Source organism: Octopus sinensis, unplaced genomic scaffold, assembly GCF_006345805.1.
Source record: "Octopus sinensis unplaced genomic scaffold, ASM634580v1 Contig13084, whole genome shotgun sequence".
Lineage (NCBI taxonomy): Eukaryota > Metazoa > Mollusca > Cephalopoda > Octopoda > Octopodidae > Octopus > Octopus sinensis.
Window position 1 is genome coordinate 85,715 of NW_021832842.1, and position 17,413 is coordinate 103,127.

The 17,413-nt window shown below is 36.2% G+C and overlaps 1 protein-coding gene across 1 annotated transcript; it reads right to left on the reverse strand.

Moving 5' to 3' along the window:
• Positions 1-3,685: 3,685 nt before the first annotated feature.
• Positions 3,686-14,931, reverse strand: LOC115229568. Its single transcript, XM_029799899.2, has 6 exons — positions 14,895-14,931; positions 10,457-10,521; positions 7,819-7,947; positions 6,309-6,383; positions 5,401-5,530; positions 3,686-4,000 (listed from the first exon to the last, which is right to left on the reverse strand). Exons 1-6 carry the CDS (start codon positions 14,901-14,903, stop codon positions 3,713-3,715), a joined length of 696 nt encoding a protein of 231 aa, XP_029655759.2. The 5' UTR covers positions 14,904-14,931; the 3' UTR covers positions 3,686-3,712.
• Between the last annotated feature and the right edge of the window lie 2,482 nt (positions 14,932-17,413).

Here is a 17,413-nt window from a genome sequence, read left to right on the forward strand (position 1 = left end):
GTTGAGTTTCGTCTAATAGTAATAGTAGTGCGTCGTGTAAATACTTTATTTCCCCCTGCTTCGTTAGATTATCCAACATTAGGATATAACGTGAATTTTTCACCAGGTTCCGTAGCAATATTGAATATCAATTGCATTGATGTCTGATTTACATGGTTGTGGATAGTGACATCCAACATAAACTCAGCGGGACAAAACTCAAAGCTCTTTTCGTTTCAATTGGGTGTCTCTTTGTTAGGTTCTCCCAAAATACCCAAGTAGACACTCTACAGTAATTAAGCTGTTGGAGAAAGTAAGATAACAAGGTGCGGAGTAAATAAGATAGATGAAACCTCCTACATGAAACTTTGTTGTCTTTAAAACGAACCCAGGTAGATATTCTACAATAATTAATTCATAGGAAAAACGGAGAATTTTGTATTACTGATGATTTTTTATAATCCGTTCAACAGTGGCTTGTATTCTTGAAAGAAAGCACGTTCCTTATTAATTCTTATTTGGTCTGGAGTATTCTCTACACATTAATGCGGGAAGACAAAAATTTTAGGAGACATGGTTTTTGCATGTGTGTCCAGGAGTTCATTAAGTGGAATTTGTTTTGTTTTGGTGGGTAATATACTTGTTGACGGTGAATATTTAGTCTCGTTCTTAATGTGAGTTTAGTTTGTCCAATGTAGTCTTGCATCGAATTTAAATTCTTTGAAAAACATGTCAAGTGGTTTTTTACAATAAAACTTTTTCCTGATCTAAATGTCTTAGTCGTGTCCTCAAGGTTTTCACAAGTTCTACAGTTGGATCGGCCACACCTTTTAACTGTTAGAGTTGTACCCGTAGCTGGTAGTTCTGCATTGGTAAGAAATTTTTAAGGGACTCTGGTTGACTTTGCATTTGGTTATTTTGTATGCTTCACGTGCCTTTTTCATTCTTCAGTCTTAGCTCACTAACGGTATATTTTGATGGATAATGCTTTTCTTAATTCCTCAATGTCTATTGCTTTGGCGCGTTCTATTCTATTCCTTATTCCTTGTAGACGAGTACGTTCTTTCATAGAGAGCCTACTTTACTTCAAGGAGTCTTTTATTCTAAACATCTAGATTGGAAACTACTGATTAGATCTTTCAAGTTAGGTTAAATGGAATATTGTGTTTTATGTTTTGGTGGTATGAAGAAATTAGTATGTACTCTTTAGAGCCCGAAGGTTTGTAACAGATGTTGGTTTCTTTGTTCGTATCATTCTTAATAATCAAAATGTCTAAGAAGGGTAGTTAGTTACGGTTAATTCCATTGTGAGCTGACTGATGTTTCGCAAACAACTTGCACATGCAAGTGCTACCCGTCGAGAACTCTACATACCGGAAGCCAGCAAGTGTATGGGATCATCAAGAGAGAATGCGCGCTGTTTCGGGGCCTACCTCTCGATGGCATCAACGCGCACCGGCCCCCTTCACTGATATGAGGCCCCATTACTAGATCAACTGGTTTCTAAATAAAGCTCAATATTCTTCTAGCCATCACCCATAGTCTATTTTTAACCAAATCCAGTGGCTAGCCTTTTCCATTGTAGTTTAGATATCGGTCATGGTGGTACTTACTTTACGATGGGTTATGCCTAATGATAAGAACGGTGGTCTCACACTGTGTCCAATAAACACTTTACATTCGACTTCGATTGGAAAATGCTCCGCTTTCGAGCCTGCGTCTTCACATTCCTCAAGAAGGTTTGCATAATGGTCAATCTTTTGAGCCCTATTGACGTCCATGTTATCTTCATGAGGAACCGTTAACTCGACTAGATTCATAACTTACTTTCCTTCACGCCACATTAAAATGTCCGTTTTTTTTTTCATAACTGGCATGGGAAAGAGTCCCTGGCATCCTGGTAAATCATCCCAATAACCGTTCTACTTTTCATCGCTCACAGGAAGTTTGTTGCTCTTCTTGAAGCGGATCCGCTGTCCTGAGCGCACGAGGGTAATGAAATCTCTAGTTGGTACTTTCAACGTTTTTTTTTTCACTATTGTTGAGACCAATTTGGTCCTTTATAGCATTGAAGATAACCTTAAGAAGCAGGTTGTGTCTCCATGGTGAGCTGACTACTGTTATTGATGCAATTGGATAGGAACTTGAAATAATTGAGTTCTTCTAGGTTGTATGTGCACAGAATAAGTCAGTCATCTAAATATTGTTTGCAGTGTTTACTAGATAAATTTGAAAGTTGATATTTACTTTGTTTTGACGTGTTCATCCATTTGGATTTCTTGATATGCCATAAGTTGGCGTGTGTTGGGGCAAGTTTTGTACATCGCAGTTCCAGACATTTCTTGGTAAGTGTTTATCTCAATAATGAAGAAGTTGCTTTGAAGGAGAAATTTTAATCCCTCTGTGATGAATTATTGATCGATTCGCCTAGAATTTCACTAGGGAATTTTTTAGCCAAAAAGATTTTGCCTCTGTGAAATTTTGACTCTTGCCCATATAGGGAGCTGTAGCCACCCCCATACGACCCTTCCGATTTTTTTCTGCGGTCTAATAGTTTCACTTTTCATAACGCTATAGTTTTACTTTTATTGCTAGAGATAGTGTGTGTTGCTCTGTGTGTGACGGAGAGAGCGAAAGCGAGAGAGCGTAAATTTTATTTATTTATTTTTCTTGCAGCTTTTTATAGTGTGTTTGAGAAGGAGAGAGAAGGGTGTGTTGTCAGAGAGAAAGAGAGAGAGAGAGAGAGAGAGAGAGAGAGAGAGATGTGTCTCGCTCTGTGTTAGAGAGGTAGAAGGAGGGAGTCATTTCGTAAATTTTCTTTACTTAGTTTTCCTCGCATCTTTTTAGTGAGTGTATGAATGGTTGACTGAGAGAGGTGTTGTCATGTATGTGTAAAATGTCTACGGTCGGTCACACACGCACACAAACACATACGTACACCAATTATCTGTCATATACACGTACATACATAAATACATATGCACACATGTTTTTTATGTGTGCGTGTGAGGAAGAGAGAAAGAGTCAGTCAGTGAGTGAAGATGTGTTCTCATGACAATTTCTTTTGCATGTACAAATAAGTAGCTAAGTATAAATCTACGCAATCTCTCTCTCTCTCTTTCTTTCTGTCTGTCTGTCTGTCTGTCTGTCTCTCTCTCTCTCTCTCTCTCTCCCTCCCTCACACATTCACTGAAAAAAAGATGCGAGAAAAAATGTTTAAATGTAAATTGTCACTCTCTCTCCCTCCCTCTCTCTCTCTCTCTCACACACACACACAGTACACACATTCTATCTCGTACCCTCCCCCATCAACATATACACACGTCTATGTCCATTTTCTCTCTCACTTTATGCTAACTTCAAACGAAATGCCCTTTCCCACTCACAAGCAAAATAAATAAAACTTTTTTATGGAATTTACTGAAAGCCGTAATGTAACGTTTAGATGATTGCTCCCACGGAGCCCATAGCGATAATTATCGCTATGGGCTCCGTGTGAGCAATCATCTAAAAGATTTTGTGCATTTTGATGTTGACATAAGTTCCTTGCTTTTCCTGATGAGAAAGCGGCATAATGTACTCCTTATTCCTTCGCAATTAGGAATATGCAGCCTTCGAAACATATGTCGAAAATAAAGGAATTTTGTTAATTCATCGTTCAGCTCCAATCTTTCCTATATATATATATATATATATATATATATATATATATATATATATATATATATATATATTAAATAACTTTAATCATGTGGACGTTCTGACATGTTGTCAGATTCATATTTCTGGAATTTATGTATTGGCAGTTATTATTCCTTTCTGTGTGGTATATACGGAAATTAAAATCCATCAGATTCTTGATAATATAAAGCGCATAAATGAAAAACGCCGATTCTTTTCCAGCGATGTGAAACTCAAGTGCTAGTTGTTTCACATGATTTAGTTCGCCGTCAGACATCGCCTTCGTCAAGGAGCGCCATTCTGAGCTTTCTACGTCCATTTTCAAAATACTGATATCCTTCTGAAGAATGAAATAAAAGGAAATTAAAGAAGTTGTTAATTAAAAACAATTTTGTGAAAATAAGTAATGGATGACGCACAGATAGCTGAATGGACAACACAGAGACAGGAAAGGAGGGGGCGAGAGTGGGTAGGAAAAAACAAAGAAAGAAAGAAAGAAATAGCAAAAGATAACTGAATAACAAAGAAAACAGAAAATAAGACAGACAGAAACAAAAAGAAAGAAGAAAGAATGAAAGAAACAAACAAAGAAATGGAAAGCGATAGGAAAAGGGGAAGGAGGAAAACAGAAAGAATAAGAAATTGAGAAATAAATAAATGATTAAAGGACGAAAATCTTAGTTTTTATGAAGGATTTTTGTTTTTCATTTACTAGTCCTTTATCTTTGAAACAGTAGTATTGCTAAATCCATTAGTCTTTTATATTTTGTTATCCTCATCATCAGAATGAAATTATGATAATCCTTTCTGAGTTGCAGCTTGTTGCCTGTTCCTCAGAAGAGAGGTACGTTATTTCATTTTCCAAAATAGAATGAAATAATATGTGCACGTTTTTCGGCAGGACGTTGCTAAAAATCATATGAATATTACTGTAACAAATAAAATCATCAACACCATACTTAAAACTTATAGAATCCAATTGTTCGGGGAAACTTGAGGATTTATTTTATATGTAATGAATCTGTCTTGAATCTTGGTTTTCGCTTTGCTATTAGTGAAGATTCCATAATTACTCATCTCATTTATTTTTAAACTTCTCACATTTATTTTTAATCTTTATATATACGTTTTGTTTCCTGACAGACGCGCAATTTAAGAGCGCACCTTTGACGCAGTCCTAGGGAGGTGCTACTCTAATCCATAAATATTACGTAAAATTTTTCACTTGGAATTATTGAATGAACCTATGTGGAAAGCAGAGTTGCTACAGAAATAATAGTAACTGGACATTAAAAACGTGATACATACATACGTGCATACATATATATACACATGAGTGTCTGTAGAGATACATACATACATACATACATAAATAAATACATACATACATACATACATACATACATACATACATACATACAAACATACATACATACATACATACATATATATATATATATATATATATATATATATATATATATATATATATATATATATACTTTATTTAAAAGCTGCAGAAATATAACAAAAGCTGTTACTCAGAGTTTCACGTTCCCGTTCATCAGACAGTTTTGTTAAAAGCTATATATATATATATATATATATATATATATATAGATAGATAGATAGATAGATAGATAGATAGATAGATAGATAGATAGATAGATAGATAGGTAGATAGATAGATAGATAGATAGATAGATAGATAGATAGATAGACGTATAAACAAACTCTTACTTTTGTGTGATTTAAATACTTGCGATGGTCTGATAGTGTCATAAACTGTCTGCCTCCGTCAATGCCTGATTTGTCACTTATTCCGATATCATAGAAATTTATCAATCTACGATTTGGAACTTCCTTTTCACTGTGAAGACAACAAAGCATGTTAAAAATAATTTTGTTAATACAAGAAACTTCTGCAATTAATTCAAGAAATTTCTGCAATTCCAACCAATCACTGATGTCTATTGAGTTAAAAAACATTCTGTGCTGTATGAATATTCCCTCGTTTATGAAAAAGATTGGGTTTATTTACATTTGTGAAGAAAAAAAGATACTCTTCCTCCTACCCCTAACTAACCCTAACCCTAAAACAGATTGAAATGCAATAGATCGATACTAGGGTCATAATTATGGGTGACAATTTCATATGACACCGCTAGAAAAAACTGCCGTTCAAACCGAAAAGATCTCTAAAAGAAATGGAGAAACTTTCAAAATACAAAGTCCTAGAAATAGAGGTAACTCGAATGTGGAATCTAAAAACAGAAACGATTCCTATCATTGTAGGTGCATTCAGATAAATACATAACAAAGCCACCAGGACTTATAAATATATATAACATACAGAAAATGGCACTACTGGGCACTGCACACATCCTACACACAACACTCTCAATACAATAAGCATAAGAGCATCACAACAAACCACAGCACATATCCAAGGCACATAGAGCTGCGCTCGATAGTGAAGTGAAAGCACAATATAAAAATAAAACTACAGAATAACAACAAAAACAACAACAACAACAACAACAACAACAACAACAACAACAACAACAACAATAATAATAATGCTGATGATGATGCAGCTAGGACTACTGCTGCTACTGCTGTTATTACTACAGTAAACCAGTGCTTACAATGGGTCAAAGGAATGTACTTCACAGCCAAAGATATTTTTCATGCCAACATCAAAAGTCGAATCCCAACCAATCCTGTTGAAACAAAGAAAGACATATATATATATATACATGTGTTATGTGCATGTGTGTGTGAGAGAAAGTGAAAGAGAGAGACAGACGGACAGACAGATATATATATATATCGCATTTCTAAATCTCTCAACGAGAGATATGCAGTAACAGCACGATAAAGTGATGGCTTGTTGTCAACATAATGTAGCAGTCCCAGGAAAGAGAGAAATGTTACTGTTATTTAGCTCCAAGAAATATCATTTCTAGCTGGCTATGCGACACAAACGTTCTGTGTCCTTATACTTTCGAACGGGGGAGATTAGCACCTCCACGGACTAGTTTCATTTGAAACGACTCCAACCAATTGTGAAACACGGACTAGTTTCAGGTTTATTGCTCTTTATCAGCGTAGAGTAGCTTAGATTATCTAGACGTCGCTTCTAACCTGTTTTCGAAAACTTATAGAATTCAAAGTGAAAAACATTCACTGGTCTACAGAAATATCATATTTCTAAATCTCTCAAGGAGAGATATGCAGTAACAATATACGCAGACATGCAGGAAGTAAATAGACACCTTTAATTTTCAAAATCTTTTACTTAATACGCAAAGCGAACAATTGAAATGTAATCGATAGGTAGGTTTACATAATTTAGTATTTAGCTGATATTCACTTTGCAGTTTTTAATTCAGAAACTCTTTTTGGCATTGAACTGATGAGCTTTGTGATTGTCTCTTGTGAAATTTCTGCCCACTTTTCACACAACGATCGAAACAATTCATCTTTAGATTTAGGTTTCTGTTGAGTTTTTCATATAGCTCTATCTAGTATGCTCCAAAGATTTTCAATTGGGTTCGTGTCAGGAGATTGGCTCGGCCAAGGAAGCTTTTTGATCCCATTTTCAGTCATGCTTTTCGCTGTGTGGCATGGAGCTCCACTTTCCATGAATAAAAACTAATTTTTCGTTGTTATCGTGTGAATACATCGGAAAAAATCCTTGCTTAAGTATTTCGATGTATTTTTCACAGTTTATGGATCCAACAAATTTGATCAGCTCAGAACAACCATTGCTGGTGACAGAACACTGTAAAAGACTCTTACTTTTTTTCTTATACACTGAAATCATTAAAAAAAATGAACATTGTATTCTAACCCAATTTTTCTTTGCTCTTGTTTTAAAAAAAGAACTTTCACCTAATTAAATACACTCTCCCTTACATAAATTATTTTGTCAGCATTTTCTTCGTTTCCTTTTTTTATACATATATATATATATATATATATATATATATAGATATATATATATATATATATATGAGTATATATGCTTGCACAAACTCACACACATTTATAATCATTTATAATCATTTATAGGAGAGAAAAATTATAGAGAAAATGAAAAATTGAAGAGCATTCCGATTTTTGCTGAAAATTTCGGAGCGTCTTTCTATTTACCCAAATGAGTATACCAAGCAAGGCTTCTTGGGATACCATTCGTCATCCAAACAAACATTCCATCCTCCGTCACCAATGGAACCAACACGCATTATCTTGTTACACTTCACCTGAACATTGTTCAGAAATCTGCAATAATATTCAACAAATGAATTATTGATTTTTATTTCTTTACGTAGACACAAACACTTGATGATTATAAGAGGCTGACAAGAGAAATGAAGTGAAACAGCTCCAACTGGGAATGAAAGGGTACATTATTTGTTTCACTCTATGAGAGGTTGTTGCTTCTACTCTACAGCATCAAACAGACTGACAGAGAACCACAGAGGAAAGTATCTGTGACATTTCATCGTAGACCATAGAATTTGTTTTGGCCACCAAGATCAATTTTGTTTCCTATTTTTTAAAAGTTGATAAAATACAGTACCATTTCTCTCCCACAGACTGGAAGAATTTCAAAGTGTTAGATGAGGTGCTTTGCGAGATTTATTAATGCTCTTTGCATTCTGAGTTCCACCATCATCTGGTCCTGAGATTCCTTAAATGGAGTTTACTCTTACAAGCATTCTTCCCAAGTTTCCAATTTAAGAAAATTTACCGTCATTCTTGCTAGCTTAGGTTGGAAGGTTTGACAAGTACCAACTGATTCAAAGACTGTATCGTGCTCCAATGTCTGCCTTGGCAAGGTTTGTACAGTTGCATGCCCATCCAATGCCAAAGAACAAAAAAAAGCAAGGTAAAAACAAAAAAGAGTTTACTTTGTAAAGCTGAGTCGTAGAGATTGTTTTAAATTCAGGTTTCTTTCACGAATATTGAACGAAGTAGGCAACGTGAAACAGCTCCATTTAAGATTGTAATTAGTGTGTCTTGAACTTTATTTTATCTTCATGGAACTCAGCATAATTAAAGTTGAAAAGTTTCAAATACACAAACTCGCATCTAGCTTTTGAAATATTAATTTATGTTACTAATTCGTATGAATATTGGGTAGTTCTGCATGGACTGAGTTTGGAACCCAGTTTAACACCACCACCTTCTTCTTGGTTTTCTTTAGCGGAGATCGGTGTGTGGTACATTTTTAGTCCAGATGTACCAGATTTTTCTTGTACCAGGTTAGTCCTAATCAAACGGATCTACCAAAGGCATTCAGGATACGAATGTCTTGTCCTTTTTCCTTTCTTATGGGTTTCAGTGAAGGTCTGTAGCCCTGTGATAGCAAATTATATTCACAGTTGTAAGATCATGGTTTTGATTTACACACTTGGTGGTGCATTGTGTTCTTTCGCAAAACACTTCATTCTCGTTCTTCCAGTTCACTCGGTTATAAATAATCTCCAGTAATATGTGGGAAATTAAACCTGCAATAGACTGACATCTCATTCGGAGGTGGAGTTGTAATTTATATACACAATTGAAACCACCTTAAGTTCTGGCTTATCACTCATGACTAGAACTGGCTTAAGTAACAGAAAATTTCAGACAAGATTATCCAATGCATTTTTGCCTTTGATGAGACGAAGGTGTTTTAGAGGGAAAATTTGGCTGCTATATTCAGCAGGTCAAATGATCGGTTGTCAGAAGTGTTTACGCTATTGAGAAGTCCCAGTCAACTCTTTAGATCTATGGACTGGAGGTAACCAATAAATAGCTAAAGCGTGAAAACAATAAGACCAAACATCCAAGACACCTCGTTTTGTATAGTAGCGAAATATACATTATCATCTGCTAGGTTTCACTTGCTTTGATACGAAAGCTCCAATATAATGACTTGATAAATGAAACAGAAAAATTATTCTTCTACACACAATTTCTTAACGTGAGAACCCCAAACTTCATGTCTTAAATTTAAGAAAACCATACCCTCAGTCATCATTTTCGGTTTAATGTCCACTATTTTATGCTCCCGTGGGTCAGGCTATTGACTGAGGTTGATATTATTTGGCTGGATGCCTTTACTTCCGCCAACCTTTACCTGTATCCAAATAAGATAGTATTACCCATCACATGGCATGTTTACAAAGGAGATTAGAAATTAAGGACATTGTATGCACGATGGTGGAATTAGTTTACATCTATTGCAAGATGTCAAAGCAAGAAGACAGTGACACACACATATATTCCAATTTCCATCTATCAAATCCATGTTGTAATAATTTGGTTGCCCTACAGCTGTAGTAGAAGACACTGGCTCATATTCCACATAATAGAACTGAACCCAGAACATGTGGCTGGGAAGCAAAAAATTCTTACCACATAGCCACACCTTAAGATGCCATGGGAAAAATGACAATTAAATACTGGGTTGATACACAGAAAAATTTTCTCGGGTATAGAGTGCATAAGTTAAAAGTAGGAAAAGCCAACGACGTCTCAGAAGAGGAAAACTTCAACGAGAAATTTGAAGTTTAAATTTTAGAAAATGTATTAAAACTTTACCAGCAGAAAAATAAAAGGCAGCCTTAGAAATTAACAGCTACAAATTATTTAAATTATTGTAAGAAAAACAAATAGATGAGAGAACAGTTTTATCGTGTTCATGTTAAAACACATGGAAATCATCTAACATAGAAAGATTTTTTATATTATAGTTAACACACAACAGCGTGTAATAGATAAAGGAATGGAAGAATATTACCCATGGTACATATCTTCAAGTTCTATTTCTGTTTTTGTTTTCAACTCTTCTAGGGATGGTATAACCTAAACAAAGTATGAAAGATAAACATTAATAAAAGAATGTTTAAAGTCTTCTCAGTATACAGTAGTTGGAAGTAGGAACAAAAACAAAAAAATCATAATTATATAACTGTGTGTGTGTTTGTGCGTATGAGTGAGTGTCTGTATATACAGGGTGGGGAAGCAAAATTTACAATATTTTGAAGCAGGGATTGAAAGACAGTGTATGACGAATTAGTATATTGAAAGTCATGAGAATTTATTTGCCACAAGAAAATTTACATAATAGAAAATGTTTTTTATTCTATGGGTCCTCCTTCTTTCTCAATAACTGCCTTCACACGCTTCCTGAAATTTGCACAGGTGTTCCTCAAATATTCGGAAGACAACTTCTCCCATTCTTCTCCCATTTTGAAGCAGGGATTGAAAGACAGTGTATGACCAATTAGATTATTGAAAGTCATGTGGATTTATTTGCCACAAGAAAATTTACGTAATAGAAAATATTTTTATTCTGTGTCCTGCTTCTTTCTCAATAACTGCCTTCACACGCTTCCTGAAATTTGCACAGGCGTTCCTCAAATATTCGGAAGACAACTTCTCCCATTCTTCTTTAATAGTATCTTTAAGGGAGTCGACATTGCTGTGTGATGTTCTATTGGTAGTATGTTCTAAAATGCCACAAATAACATAATCCAGAGGACTTAGATCTGGGCTAGAAGGCGGCCTTAAATATGATTCCAAAAAGTTGGATTTGCAGAAATCTTGTATTTTTCTAGCTGTGTGGGCTGGAGCATCATCCTGTGTCCATACATAATTACCATCTGGGTGGTTTGCTTTAAGCCATGGCAATACCTGGTATCTCAGAGTCTTGTAGTAAGTATTAACATTGATCTTTTCATCAGCTTTGTAGAATTTTATAGGCATTTTCTTTCCATCGGAAACCACAACACCAAAAGTCATAACTTGAGCAGTATGTTTTGTTTTGAATGCCCCCTTAACCTCAGCTGTTGATTTTGCGATAAATCTGTCATTTCTGCAGTTCAGAACAGCATCGACAGTGAAGATCTTTCTATCTTAAAAGATCGTTACAATGGAAGACTTTTTCTTGAACCATGTAATAATTTTCTTGCACCTTTCCAATCTCTTTTCCTTCATAGCTGTTGTCAACAAGTGTTTTGGTGTTCTTGTGTAAGATTTTAACCTCAAATCATATTTTACAGCATTTCTAATGGTCTTGTTGTCTACCGCAAGTTCAATTGCCATTTTTCTCATGGATTTGGTTGAAGCCTTTAGGATTTTGGATTTGAGAGCTTTCATAAAAGCTTTGGTAACCGCAATCCTCTGCAGGTTGCTTTCTTCCCTCTTTTCATATTAAGTACTGAGCATTTGGTAATCCCAAATTCCATACCGATGTCCCTACCACACTTCTGGTCTGTTTAGTTTAAGGAATCTATATGTTTTTCAGATTTCCCAAACAATTTCAGGTCACCGCTAAACAGAAGATGGTTCAATGATGGGCCTTTCTTCGCACATTAGTAACCCATCATAACTTCCCTATGTGTCATTGTTATGGGTATTAGTGTAATTACAAAATGTAACGGTGAAAGCAAGTCACCTTGGAAGATTCCCCTTTTAATATTAACTCCTCCGGGGAACACATTAGTTGAGTACAATTTGGTTTACCACTCTTTCATGCTATGCATCAGAAAATTTGTGATGTTGTCAGCAACACCAACCATCTGCAGGCATTCAACGATCCAAGAATGAGGCACTATATCACATGCCTTCTTAATGTCAATCCAAGACAGCAGCAGCAGCAGCAGCAACAACAACAACAATAATAATAATAATAACAATAATAATAATAATAATGATAATGATAGTGAGAGTGAAGATGATGATAATGATAATAATAATAATAATAATAATAATAATAATAATAATAATAATAATAATAATGATGATAATAATAATAATGATAATGATGATGATGATGATGATGATGATGATGATGATTTCTTCACCAAACACAAGGTTTTACATTAAGAAAAACATTATGGACCAGTACAGGACAAAGCAAAGAATGTGTGTGTATTCGTGTATGAGTGTTTTGTTGTGAGGGTTTTGCCTGTGAACAAGACTAACAAGAATTTTTTCAAAAGTTTAGCAATGTGTAATCCTCAATAGGGAGGAGACGTCCGGGGGCTACTCATGGAAAAACCCCATAAAAACGATGGTGTACTGACTTATGGAGCAGGAGTCTTTTTTCTTTCCTTTTTCCCAACTACGGGCGTATGCTCAGAGCAGGCCCGTTCATTCGCACCATTCTCTTCACTTTGAACCACCTTCCAGCAAACTGACCAAAAGACAATGCTTCCCTTTTTACCTTTATTTTCCTTTTCAAGTGAAACTTGATGAAGTTGATCAGGGATTGGCAAAAGAGAAAAGTGTTTGTCTTCATCCTCTTCAATTTCGTTCACCATACAACCACTTACACCATGCCCACAAGCCATATAAACGCAGCCTTTCCTTCCCGCTTAAGTGAAGACGGTGGGGCGATTTTCACGATGGATTTAGTTGACAGCCAGTTCCTTCCTACAAGCGACAGCAGCTGTTCGACATAAGCCCACAGGTCAGTAATGCTCGGCACTGGACGAGTGCATGCCGGACCGTCTCGTCGTCCTGCACACATCTCGGACGTGCGTAGCTGACAGCATTTCCATACTAGTAAAGTTTATCTCGAACAGGCAAATCTCCCCGGTAGCACTGCGAGGCCAGACATTTTTGGAAATTATCCATTGGTCCTGGGCCGAAATTTCTCTGGAAAAGAGCGGCTTGCTGATTTTCTTCAACACTCAAGGTCTCCGCAAGAACGTTGTAGCCCTTTTCCTTCACTAATTCTTTATAAAAAGCTAAAGTCGACATTCTGTATATCGCAGTGTCCGAGTAGTTGAGCACTCTAATTTACCCAGAGCTGCAGCTCCGTTAACGAAACTAGCTGCGGAAATACGTGTCTGGTGAACGGCGACCACACAATCAAGAAAGCAATAGAGATAGCGTAGCCTCAGTGCACATCTGCGCATCATCAATCGAGGCATGCCCAGGCCACCATGCAGCGGGTGTTGACAGCAGATACACCGTCTGACCATCGGGACACGTCCCTTCCACAAAAAGCAGAAGAATATACGATCCAGCATAATCAAATGGTGACAAGGAAAATGCAACGGTCAAGTGATTGTGACCGACCAGTCAGGGATAGTTTTCTCTCGGCCTATTTCTGAGTGAGAGTAGTCACCTTGCTCGTTACCTTGTGCTAATTTTTGTTCATCTAGAGGTCCAGCAATTTAACCGGTCCATCTGTCCAGCGCCCTACGATGAAGTTGGACGACATTGACTTGCTTCTATAGGTGCCAAGCCGCAAGCCCACTGATTTTTTCTGGCTAATCGTCACTCCCGAAACTGCCTCGTAGTTTCTGAGAGCGATGCTGATCATTTCTATGTGTTTATGTTCTGACACCACTAAATATTGTTTGTACTAACCGTATATTTAGTATCTACAGAGTTGAATATATGATCTTTCAAATGTTCATCTTCAATACTCTGTTTTTTACCAATCACATTTATATTATTCTTATTCTTGCTTTTTTTTTTTTAGCTTAGTTCTTTGTCTCCTGTTGGATAAATCAGCTTGATGAATCTGTCTGACGATTCTTTCCTGCGACATTCTAATCACAAGTACATAGAACTGCGGTTGTGGACTCTGAGAGCAGAGAAGTAGAGATAGAGCCTGATCTACGAGCCATGCACGTTCTCAAGTAATATTATTACTTAGACCTTTCGGAAGAATCCCATTTCAGCCTCTTGCATTGCCGATCGGATTCTTTCAGTCATTACCCAACATTCATTACCATTGATGATTGTAGGCAAGGAAACCGAATTAATGATGATAGTGAATTAGGCAAAATTCCCTCGATTTCTGAAACATTATTTTTGAAGAATTATTTGATTGGTTGTAATGCGTCCATAAATAAAGCTACACTCTTCTTCAACAAGCATGATCACCAATATTTCTCTAAATCTCTTTTCCAGACACCTAGCCTATAGTTTATCATCGACTTCTTAATATTAACATCACTTACACACAAACGATTGAAAATGAAAATAAAAATAAATACAGCGCACACACAGAAACAGGCACAATCACAAGCGCAGGGACACACGCACAGAAACCTACTTGCAAATATACACCCAACCACACACTCACATGTGCACGGGCACACGTGCACACAAGCTCATATGCTCACAAACAACAATGATTCCCTACCCTACCCAGACGCACTGTCGCCATCTATTTCCTGTCCAACCACGCGGTCAAAGAAATTCTTTTCACCTACCACTGGCATTACTGCACTTCTTGCAATTTTCTGTACACCAGCCTGAGGAGACACAAAAACACAAACACATAAATATATACATATATATATATATACGATATTAAAGATTGAAAAGAATTGGGTACTTAAATTATAGATATCAGGTTGGGTCGAATTAATTTGTAAACAGCCCCTTAAGTCGAATAAATATCATGGGTACAGAAGTACATCCAGAAATATTCAGGTTATATATATAGAGAATTTAAACCTCATGAGTATTTTAATAGCATAATGGCCAAACCAAAGCTCTACATTATATTGGTCGTACAGTATTTGGTATACTCCAGACGGGTCGGAATTCCAATGAGGTGCATTATGAACAAAAAATTAACAAAACGATGGATACGCGCCACTTCATTACAGCTGTTTCCTGCGGATATCTTTAATGGATTAATTAGTACATTGTATCATAACAAAAAGAAACGCTTTCATTAGGTGATGCATAACATTTCAAACAATATATGAACAACATTTCACCACAGTGGGCCAGCCGAAGCTGATTCCAGCTGAGGCTAGCTTTGAATGAGAGAACATAGCAAAGCTAGAAAGACATTAAATGGTTAGCTAGTGCGTAAGGCGTTCAAAAGATTTATAGCTTACAGGGCAGTTAGTGAACATGTTGGGGATAGGAAAGAGAAAAGAGGCAGGTAGGCAGTCTGGTTCATTTTCACAACCCGTAAGATAATGATTGAATTAACTACATATGTAACTCCCTGCAGTTCATTATGTTAAATTTTATTTCATGCCAGATTTATGACACTAGGATCTGAGATGGGGATTAAATTAAAATAAATGATATATATGGGAATTAAGCACTTGAGACTGCAACAAAAGCATTAGCACACTGGGTAACATTCTTTCCAGTACTTCTCCCGCTTTTACGTTCTGAATTCAAATTCCACTGAGGTCTACTTCGCATTTCATCTCTTCGGCTGAGGATATCAGTGTCAAATGCGTACAGGGGTCGATGTAATTTCAGGCCTTTTGCCTATAGTAGTAATTATTATTATAATTATTGTTGTTGTTGTTGTTGTTGTTGTTATTATTATTATTCAGTAGTTTTATTTTTATAGCGTGCTTTGACTTCACTACCGAGCGCAGCTCTGTGTGCCTTGGGTATGTGCTGTGATTTGTTGTGATGCTCTGATGGTTATTGTATGGAAAGTGTTCTGCGTAGGATGTGTGCAGTGCCTAGTAGTGCAATTTTCTGTATGTTATATGTGTTTGTAAGTCCTGGTGTTTTTGTTATGTATTTGTCTGAATATTTTTTTATCATGCCTAATGCACCTACTATGATAGGAATTGTTTCTGTTTTCAGATTCCACATTCTAGTTACCTCTATTTCCAGGTCTGTGTATTTTGAGAGTTTCTCCATTTCTTTTAGAGGCACATCGTCATCTGCCGGTATTGATACATCAATTAGAAAGCATTTTTTTTCTTCATGATCTCTGACAACTATATCTGGTCTGTTGGCCTTAATTTCTCTATCTGTGTGTATCGGCATATCCCAGAGTATGGTTGCTTTCTCGTTTTCTGTGACCTTTTCTGGTGTGTGCCTATACCATCTTTTTTCTGTTGTCATTCCATAATGTTGGCATAGCTTCCAATGTATGTAGGTTCCAACTCTGTCATGTCTGTGAATATATTCCTTCTTAGCCAGGACTGGGCAGCTAGAGATAATATGATTTATTGTTTCTTGTCCATCTCCACATATTCTGCAGTTACTTTTCCTTACATGTTTTTGGTAATTTCTGGTGGGGAGGCTTTGGTCTTGTGTTGCAATTAAAAATCCCTCTGTCACTGCTTTGAGTCCTGAGCTTCTCAACCATTGCTGGGATTTTTCTTTGTCTATTTCTTTTGCGTTTAGTTTAGTCCAGTATTTACCATGAAGGGGCTTTTCTTGCCATCGTTTTATCATGGTTCGTTGGTGTTCTATTTTTAGTTTGGATTTCATTTGTGTTATAGCTTTTGTTGTTTCTTCATCATCTTCTTCTTCTTCTTCGTGTTTATTAGGTGGTATGATTTCTTGTTTGTATTTGTCAGCTTCCTTAAATACTGAGAACAGTTTTTTGTTTTGCTCGTGTTTTGCTGCTATCTGGATCAGTTTTCCTTCCTTCTGAAGTAGGTATTTTTGCAGTCCTATGGTGGTTATTTTATAGTAGTTTTCCAGCTGTATAAGGCCTCTACCACCTTCTATACGTTGTATATATAGTCTTTCTATGTCAGATTTTGGGTGATGCATCCTAGATCCTGTCAGTATTTTTCTTGTTTTCCTATCTATTTTGGACAGTTCATTTCGTGTCCACTTAAGGATATTGTAGCTGTAACTTATAACTGGGACAGCTAAAGTGTTGATACCTATTATCTTGTTTTTAGCATTGAGTTCTGTTTTTAGTATTGATCTAACTCGTCTATAATATTCTTTTTTTATTTTCTCTTTCATTTGTGTGTGTTGTGTCTTATCTAGTTCATGGATTCCT

Coding starts and splice junctions, on each gene's coding strand:
- LOC115229568 (XM_029799899.2), bottom strand. Junction 6,384..7,818: donor TGCTTGGTATACTCATTTGG/GTAAATAGAAAG, acceptor TTGTTTCAACAG/GATTGGTTGGGATTCGACTT. Junction 5,531..6,308: donor GTACATTCCTTTGACCCATT/GTAAGCACTGGT, acceptor TTGTCTTCACAG/TGAAAAGGAAGTTCCAAATC.